Below are 10,437 nucleotides of genomic sequence, written 5' to 3' on the forward strand. Positions count from 1 at the left end.
GGGTCTGGAACTGACAGTTATATGTAGGATGTTAGTTGTCTTTTTGATACTTGCATGGAGGTGGCTCCTGACACTTTTTTGTAAGACCCGGGTTTTGGCCCCCAACTTGCAATGAAATACCATGATACAAATCATGGCATAATGAAAATTATCAGACTATGGTTGACATGTATCAATCTTTATTCTATGTGTGGTATGTGGTATTTTGGGGAGCCCATTAAGCTTTGTGCTTATGGTTTTATGTTTACGGTTTTAGGTACTTCCGGTTCTAAAGGAAAGAGCTCGACGTGACTACAAAACCTCCTCCAGAGTTTCTACTTTGAATAATTATGATTTTTACTCTGATGATTTAAGTGATGTAATGATTTTGGTTTGTTTTAGAACAACTTATTTTTAAGGTTTATTGTTTTAAAAATGACAATTTTAACTGAATTTTTTAGGATGTTACATGGTTATTGAATGCATCCAATAAACCATGTTATATTTTTATTTACAATCGCATTTTAACAATATTCTTTTATAAAATTCAAATTTTATATAATCGACGTGATCAAATTCTAGAGTTAATAACTACCTATCAATCTTGGTCACAATGTAATTATAATTCATAATTATATTTAATTATTTTAAAGTTTGCATAATGATGCGGGTCCAGTTCTTAGACAAGTACCAATGAATTTTGATCACAACTCACAACCACTTGTCTGCTTTCATTTAATGAGAGTCAATCAATCCAATTTATAGAAGTATTAATTCATAATTGCTCCCAAAATTATGACCAACTATGAAATTTTAGCATAATAAGATTAATCATTGATTAACCATAATAATATCGAATGCAAAAAACATTAATGTTATGATCACATCCCAATATATGAAAAAATTATAATAGTTGTTGCTATATTTTTTGGACGTGACATGTTCGAATGTGATGTACTCCATTGAAAGTAATACAGTCTCGATGATATAATTATGTGCGTTGAATGTCTACAAAATGTCATTTAATATTTTGATTTTTAAAATTTTTTATTTATATAAAAATTAATAAAAATGAACTTAGTTGTCACTTTTGTTTTTGTTTTAACCTTTTGATTTTTTGATTTATTTTTTATTTTTTTATACTTTTTTTAACTAAAGACAGGTTTGAGTTTTTTTTTTTTCTTTTTTTCTTTTTTTTTCTTTTTTCTTTTTTTTTAATGTTTAACAATTATAAAATTTTCGAATGATAAGAATTAAGCATAATAATATTTGTTTTAACATAATATTTTTGGATCGTTTCATTCTTATCATAAAAGTTTGGATTATATCATTTTGAATCATAATAATTTTGATCATTTTATTTTTGAATAGTATCACTTTTTATCGTAATCTATTAAATTAAAACAAGTTTTTGTTGATAACAAATTTTAGCTCGTTATATTTTTTGAATCATTTAATTATTGATTATAAAATATATTAGTTAGGCTGTTGTACCTATGGACAAACGGCAAATCTGTTTAAGTGAAACTTGTCAAACATGAGCCATAGTCACTCGACATTATTATTTAATACTACCTTAAACGAAGATACAAGACACATGAGAGATCCTTGAGAGTTGATTCCTTCGCCAATGCAGTTAACTAGCTGACATAGTGATAGTAAGAAATAGCAAGACAGATAGATAAACAAAGATATATTTCAATAATTAGTAATCGATATTCTTGAGTTATACTTTCAATTTGGGGATAGCATTATGCACATCTTTTTTGACTTTAAGCAATCAAAATTGTAGATTTGAAAATCGTTGTAGCCTCTCAAGTGTGTCTGATTATCAAGCAAATCCTATAAAGGGTCAAAGATCTCCTCCTCAACAAGCGTGATTGTTGATTTTTTGTTTTACCGCCTTGAATTTAGGTTGCCGCCAAGCATATCTGACCACTCCATTCTGAAAGATCTCCTCGTCTTCTTGTATCGTCTTCTAGTATGCCCATGGCATGGGTCAGTCCTAATAATCGCCAACTTTTTAATATGTACTTTGCTTTTTATTGGTTGTAATAATTAGTTTATTTTGTTGTTCATGTTATCGTTATTTGTTTTATTTTGTAATCAAAGTTCATTCAAATTAAGGTTCATTTTTTCTAATGGTTAATTACTTTATCTGTAACTATATATCTTTCAAAATTTGCAAGACCATGCTACTTGGGTCATGTCACAAGTATCACCCCACCATTTTTTAGAAAATTGGCCAGAATTCTTCTATGTTGAATCCTAAATATCACACTCATATCTCAACAATGATACAACAATTTATTTGGTTTTCTCTAAATGAAGGTTGATCACAATATTAGATGCTATATTTTAATTATCATTCTCATAATAACAAGAAATGAATGTTATTCTCTTATAAATTCCTGAATAATAGAAGGAATCCTAATTAACCAAAAAAAAACTATTTTACTTTAGTTAAAAAATAGAAGAATTCATATGTTACTATTTTGATACTTTTATTTACATCTACCGTGAGATAACGAATATAAAACAGTAGTTACATCTTGTAATGTATGAAATTCAGTAGCTGATATCAAGTTTAGTGTGACTACATTTAATGGATTCTTCAAAATCAAAAGAAACGGTATTCAAAATAAAAAGAAACGGTATTCAAGATCCACCATATATAATTAGCAAGGAACTCTAAAGACCCATAAAGTTGCTAACATTATGAGTCTTAACTATCTAACTCATCTAATCATGGATAAACTTGGATAAAACTATAGATCTAGAAACAAGGATTCATAAAGCATGAACCTTGGTTACTCACAAAGGTCCTGAGATGTTGTTAGAAGATGCAAATGAAGATTCCAAGTTGGATCTATACTTCAAAGGTTATCCCTTCTTCTTCAAGCAACAAAACACCACCAAAAGCTCAAGAAACACTATGAGAGGCTAGCGTTAAGGTTTTTCTGTGTTTGCAAGTGAAGGAGGATAATAAGGAACCCTAAAATGAGGTTTATGGGATTTAAATATGAAGGAAACACTAAAAGATCATGGGCTTGGGTTGCAACCAATCTCAAATCGCGAGAGTTTGTGTCTCACGTTGTGTGCATAATTGAATATACATTTTCATTTATTTACTTTTCAAATCTTGGCCTCTCTATGGTCATGTTGTGCCATCAAGATTGACCCGAAAATCATTCATTTGACTCCTTAATGCCCTAAAGAGTCCTATTTTGGAAATTGGGTGTCTCATTCATATAGTTGAATTCTGACCATTCATACTTCGCTTATAAGACAAATAGGCTTGACTAAATTTAATTTGTGTGAATTCTAAGAATACTATCATCTCCATATTTAACTATATTTTAAGTATTGTTAAGTATCTTGGAGAATCTTATGTAATTTAGAGTCTCTTAGATTGATTAAGTATACTCTTGAAATCATAAAAATTTATAGGTTATCCTTGAATGGAAGAACTCAAATTATTTTTCCAATAAACTTATTCATCCAATCATGTTTTGTTACATCTTCTGAACTAAAGTGTATTCTAATTTTATAGTAGATTGTGGAATTATGTTTTATCTTAGACCTCATTCAAACAAAACATAGTCTTCATTCCATAATTATTCCATAATCCAATTATAATTCATAATTATATTTAACTATTTAAAATTGGTATCATGATGTGTGTCCAGTTCTTAGAGAAGTACCAATGAATCTTTGCCACAACCACTAAGTTACTTTCATCTAATGAGATTCAACAAATCCAATTTATATTAGTCTTACTTCATAATTGCTCTCACAATTATGAGCGACAATAAAACTTTAGAATAAGAATATTAGTCATGGATTAAACATATTAATATCGAAAGCTACAAGTATTAATGTTATGATCACACACCAATATATCAAAACAATACAATAGTTGTTATAATGTTTGGACTTGACACATTCCAATGTGAAGAAATGAATGTAATAGATAATAATATGTTACGAGTATGCATGAAATGTCATTTAATATTTTGATTATTTTGATTTTTATTTAAAAAAATAATATAAACAAAATCAGCTTTTAATTTTTATAATTTTAATGTTTGTAATACATCTTCGAAATCACTTGTGTTTTTGTTTTGTTTTTTTTTTTTTAATTTTTTTTATACTTTTTATATTTTTTTAACTAAATATCAGCTCAAGTTTTTTATGTTTATCAATTATAAAAATTTCAAATTATAAGATATTAAGCATCACAATATTTTTTATCATAATATTTTCGGCTCGTTTCATTTTGGATCACATCATTTTGAATCATAGTACTTTGGATCATTTGATTTTTGAATAATATCATTTTGTATCATAATACATTAAATTAAAACAGGTTTTTGTTCATACCAAATTTTAGATCATTATATTTTTTCTAATGATTTAATTCTTAATTATAAAATATAATTATTATATATAAAAAATACAGCTTATGCTGTTGTACCTGGAACACGATGATTCTATTTAAGAGAATTTGTCAAACACGAGCCTTAATCAATAGGCATTATTATTTACTAATTACTTATTTTGATGATTTATTAAAAAGAACTAACACTAGTTAGATTAAACGAATATACAATATATGGGAGAGATCATTGAGAGTTGATCCTTTCGTGCAGTTAACTAGTCTATATAGAGATGGTGGGAAACAGAAAGAATGATACATAAACATAGATGCAATTCCATAATTAGTAATCTATAATCTTAAGTTATACTTGCAATTTGGGGGTAGCATCATGCACATCTACTTTGACTTTGAGCTGGTAAAAATTGCATATTTTAAGATTGTTGTAGTCTCACAAACGTGTACGATTATCAATTAAATCCTAGAAAGGGTCAAAGATCTCCTTGTCGTTTATGCGACAAGGTTGATTCTTGATTTTCCGTTTCACCACCTTGAATTTAGGTTGTCGCCAAACACCTTTGACATCACCGTTCTCATCCAGATCTTTAGTGATATTTGGAATAGAGTTAGGCCTAAAATAACATCACTACAAAAGTAATTGTTCTAAAATTTACGCCCCGCATGTTGTACCCTGGGTGATGGCTAAGTTCACCCATGGCCTAGGCCGACCCTGCTATTATTTAACTTTTCTATATGTACATTGCCTTTTTATGTTTGTAATAGTTAATTTAATTTGTTGTTCATGTTATGGTTAATTATTTTATTTTGTAATTAGAGATTAGTTCATGTTTTGTAATGATTAATTACTTTATTTGTAACTATATATCTTTCAAGATTTGCTACCAGGTACAAGTATCCCTTAATATACCAAGCTTTAAAAACTTAATGTATAGCCGGTTTTCGACGTTAGAGGAACCACCACGCCGGTTTAATGAAAATTGGTTTATAACCCTTGCATACTGAATCCTAAATATTACAGACAAATCTCAACAATGACACGAACGGTATTTGGTTTCCTCTTACTAATGGTTGATCACCATATTAGATGCTATATTTTAATTAGAGAAATTAAATATCCTCCTACCTTTTATTCCTATAAATTTAATTGATGACATGTGTCATATTAGTATCCTAAAATGTTATTAAATCTCATTAAATGAGCAGTAAATGTTACAGATGTCACCATTTCATTAGGTAGTAAGATATGTAGGAACAAAAAATAGGAGGATATTTAATTTCTCTTTTAATTATCATTCTAATAGCAACACATAGCAACAAGAAATTAGTATTAATCTCTTATAACTTCTTGAATAATAGAAGGAATCCTAATTAACCAAAAAAAAACTATTTTACTTTAGTTAAAAAATTGAAGAATTAACATGTTACTATTTTGATACTTTTATATACATCTACCGTGAGGTAACGAATATAAAACATTAGTTACATCTTGTAATGTATTTACCTCACTAAAACATTAGTTACATCTTGTAATGTATTAAATTCACTAGTTGATATCAAGTTTAGTGGGACTACATTAAATGGATTGTTCAAAATCAAAAGAAACGGTATTCAAGATCCATTTATGTGCATCATCAAGAGGTTGGGGCATAGGGGTGATCAGCAATATCGTTGTGACATACGTCCACCATGTAATGATTCGAACCAGTTTGCACATTGAGTTGGGTTTTCGGATCTTCAGCATCGTCATCTTGAGACACCCCCATACATTGTTTTATATATCTGTCCATACTCTCCAAGCTCCATTCAACTTCAACAGGTGCGGATATCGTTGCCTCGCAACTATCACGAAAATGAAAATCTTCAGCATCTTGAGCCTTCCCCATGCATTGTTCTATAAAACTGTCCAGACTTTTCGAGCTCAATTCAACTTCATCAACAGGAGCAGATATTGTGGTTACCTCATAACCATGATGATGAAAATGAAAATCGTCAGCAGCAGCGTCACCTTGAGCGGATTGGTCCCAAACATTTTGCACGTCGAGAATGGTTGGCGCATTGTCATAAGAACTTTGAACCAAGACTGGTGGGTAGCCACTGCAATCAAGTGGTTCCATAGAAGAAGAATTCGAAGCACCGTTTGAAAACAGAAAATCGTGGCATGCATTAGTCGATGAAAGCCTATTCTTCTGATAACATGACTCCCTTATTTGCACCGGTTGTATTGAATTCAAACCATGCTCAGTAGTAGGCGTTTTGTAGGCACCATCATCAAGTGGTTGTGAGGAGGAAGCAGCTGGTCCAATATTAGAAACAGAATTTGAAGCACTATGATAAGAAATTTGACAACCGTTGCTTGCATTCGAAGTAAACTGATTCTGATTGCACGGTGTTGTTGCTTGTATCAAATAACTCCAATCCTGAAAGGTAGTCATCGGTTGCATTGGAATTGGATAGGGGCTGGAGTTCATTCTGATTTGGCCAACGGTGTTGCCATTGTTAACCCATATGTGAGCAGACTGATCGTGGGAAGGTGCCACCATCTGATCAACAGAGGTATCTGAATAGATATTAGTTTCTTGAACGTCAACTTGTTCAGGTTGGTGATTTGAAAAGCTCATTTCATTCTTTTTTAATACTCTTCGTCTCTTGGGCAGTGGTATGTTGGGTTCTTCCATCACCTCTTTTGGATTCCGATAAATCTTGCACAGCACCCATTCGTTCAACTACAAGAAGACCGGATATATATTACTTAAGCATACAACATTGAGGATTATATGATAATAACAACAGTATTTCTGATAATTAATTTCTACTACATACCTTGTCTCCGTTTTCGAATGGTAGATTGGGTTCGTTGGTTGTATACTCATGCATTAGCCACATAGTTTTGTCGTCATTCTCATCAAAAAACGCAAGAGTTCCCTTGTAGCCAACCATTTCTCCAGACGTGGCATCATACACCGGCTTTTGTACTTGAGTAGTCTTCCAGTACCCATGTTTTCCGAGTATATGTCTATTAGGTCGATTCCCTCTTGGGTACTTTCGATCCCGAGAAGTCAGAAAATACCATTTATTCTCGTGGGACCGATATGTTTCTGCATGCAACCAATTAAAACACAAGATATGATATATATTAGCATCAAGTCATTCAAGAAAGAAAGCATGAATGCATCTTTACGTACGTACTAAACACAAGTATCAACTATTTAGAATATTCAGAACTAACTCAAGAAAGAAACCATTATTATTCATTCAACAAGACTCATGCATGCATGTATCTTTTATTAGTTAGTTAGTTGATAACGTACTAACCTGCGAGTTCTTCCGGCGTGTGGTTGTAAATATTGACCTCGTGTAACCGGCACTTGGCGGCCTCTCTTGATTCGATCTTGGCGTTCAGGCAGTCTACGATGAGCTCTGAATCTGTGGGACAGAATCGATAGTAGGAGGGAAGCTGATCAGCAAAATCCATGGCAACTTGCTTACCTCCGTTACAATAGAAAGAAGAAGTATTTTTTGAGATCGATGGAATTGAGCACAAGTACTAGTGTCAAACTCAGAATGAAGTCCATGAGTATGAGTAGTGGGCAAGTTTATTTATATAGTGGTGTCAAGCGGAAAAAAAGGAAAAGGATATCCTCTGTTGATTGACCCGAAAGGTTCGCTAGAATGAAATCTAATGGGGATTTCTGTTTATTCAGTTAAAAGATGATAGAAATAGAAAGGAAAAACTATAACCTACGTATACAACTCAAAACTCGCTTATTTTTAGGACATGATGATTAAAAATAATATATTTAATTAATCTAACTTTCTTAATTTTACAAATTAAAGTTTATCATCTTTATACAATATATAAAATGATTACAGATAATGAAAATTACCATTATAGTTTTAGACTTCTTCTTTTAAACAAATTAATAGTCAATAAATGAAAAGGAACTAAAATAGCTATAATTTTCACATTCTATTATTGCCAAACTTGACGTGGCTAGCAATATTTCTTTTTTGCAAAACAGGCGTTTGTTGTTTTAGTTGATTATAAAATTTACAATAGTATAAAAATCACCTATGGCCACACTTTTGCCAAACACCACTAAAGGTTCTTGCTAAACTCTTGCCATTGTTTTAGCCACATTTTAAGTTGAATTTAATGACCATTTGAAACATAGTTGAAACCATTAGTTATGCTTAAACATAACAAATGTGACACTTATTAGCCACACTCGGATAGTGCGGCCAAACAGCCCGACCCAACACATGGGCGAGTTGGGCGGAGGCCCAAGGCAGCAACATGGGAAAGGGCATCAATTTGGGCCTGTTACTTGTAGTATGTATATATCTTAAAGCAAACTAAAACGTGCCCCAAAGCTTTTTATCATTTCAGGGTGGGCGCTAGATTTGAGAGATGGATGCACGCTAGACGAGAATCGCTTCGGTTCTTGAGCATTGATTGAATTTGTTACAACCGTTAATTTCCGGTCAAGTCAAAGTCAACTAAAGTCAACAAGTCAAACCGATCGACTCAACTAACCCTTGTGAACTAGGGCTTGCGTTATATAATTACTAAACAACTCGCTATTCTAATGAGAGATCATAAATCGAATAGTACGTACATCTAGATCTCCTTAACCTAAAACGGTAGTAAGTGACAAACCAAATCGATAAAACAATGTTTCTTACTCATCGAGAGTGTGTAAGATCCTCAAAACAAGGCTTAACGGGGTTTACGGACCTTGCTTTGCGAAGCCGGACACTCACAATTGTCACTCATGAAGCCTCTCTCAATTGTTTTCACTCTATCTCTTTGTGTGAGAAACCACTCCAAGAATGTGGAATCTCTCCCAAATCTCTCTCCATATGTGAAATCTCTCCCAAATCTCTCTTTGTATGAGAAATCTCTCGAAGAATGTGGAATCTCTCCCAAATCTCTCTCCATATGTGAAATCTCTCCGAAATCTCTTTTTGTATGAGAAAGCTCTCCAAGATTGTAAAATCTCTCCAAAATCTCTCTCCGAATCTCTCTTGAACTTTTTATGCGCTTCTGGGGCATTTCGACACTCGACTTGGTGAAAAACCACTTAAAAAGGGAAGATTCATTGGAAATAAGCCTCTTAGGGCCGAAGCCTCTCTATAAGGGCCATACCCTTCTAGAACAGAGGTCAAATGGGGAGGACCGGAGTCCCCATGAGTAGCCATCCGAAGCTGCAGCCAAGGAGAGCGCAGTCAACGAGTCGCAGCGGCAAATCCGGAACCAAGCCCCCCCCCCCCCTCGCGCAGCGAGTTTCTCTTTGGACCTCAGTCCCTTCCCTTTAGATTCACTTCAGCGACCAAGCCCTCCATCCGGTTCTAAAGCTGCTGAGACCGAGGCCCCCTGCTGACTTCGGATTTCACCATTTTTCACTCGGTTTTCGATCAATTCTCCGTTTTAAGCCCGTTTTTAATTATTTTAACGCCGCATTTTCTCCAAAAATTATATTTTAACATATAAGACCCTAAATATTCATAATTTAATCATTTTTTTATGAAAATATTTATTTAAGAATAAAATCTAGTGGGTGAATATTTAAGGTGGAGTGTTGACTTATCTTTGATTTATGACACAAGCAACCACCACACCCACTCCATGACTAACCCACACACCTCCCCACCATCCCTAGTCACTTCATAGTCCTCTCCCACTCAATTTTCAGCCTCTCCCACATTTTAGAGCTGGAACAACTCTCTCTCTCTCTCTCTCTCTCTCTCTCTTTCTCCTCATTCTCACTCACTTCTCTTATTTCTAACAAAGATCAAACCCACTTTTCTCTCAAATTCTCTCCCTCAAATTCGAAATTTAAGGGTTGATCATCAAGTTTTCTCTCATTTGTGGTAAGATTTATCACCTTTCTCATGATTAATACATTTCCTTCTACTCAAATCATTGATTCTTACACAAATTTCCATCATAAATTGTGCTAGATTTTTGAATCTTCAAGCAATCTTCAAGTGTTCTTGAGTTGAACACTTCTCATCTCCAACACTCATCTTCTGAAATCACATAAAGTGAGTTCATACCC

The 10,437-nt window shown here is 33.0% G+C and overlaps 1 protein-coding gene across 1 annotated transcript; it reads right to left on the reverse strand.

Moving 5' to 3' along the window:
- Positions 1 to 5,925: 5,925 nt before the first annotated feature.
- Positions 5,926 to 7,922, reverse strand: LOC145039035 (uncharacterized). The gene is made up of 3 exons (XM_078987184.1): positions 7,691 to 7,922; positions 7,199 to 7,473; positions 5,926 to 7,101 (listed from the first exon to the last, which is right to left on the reverse strand). Exons 1-3 carry the CDS (start codon positions 7,848 to 7,850, stop codon positions 6,010 to 6,012), a joined length of 1,527 nt encoding a protein of 508 aa, XP_078843310.1. The 5' UTR covers positions 7,851 to 7,922; the 3' UTR covers positions 5,926 to 6,009.
- Between the last annotated feature and the right edge of the window lie 2,515 nt (positions 7,923 to 10,437).

Source organism: Lactuca saligna, chromosome 4 (genome assembly GCF_052625555.1).
Source record: "Lactuca saligna cultivar CGN05327 chromosome 4, ASM5262555v1, whole genome shotgun sequence".
Lineage (NCBI taxonomy): Eukaryota > Viridiplantae > Streptophyta > Magnoliopsida > Asterales > Asteraceae > Lactuca > Lactuca saligna.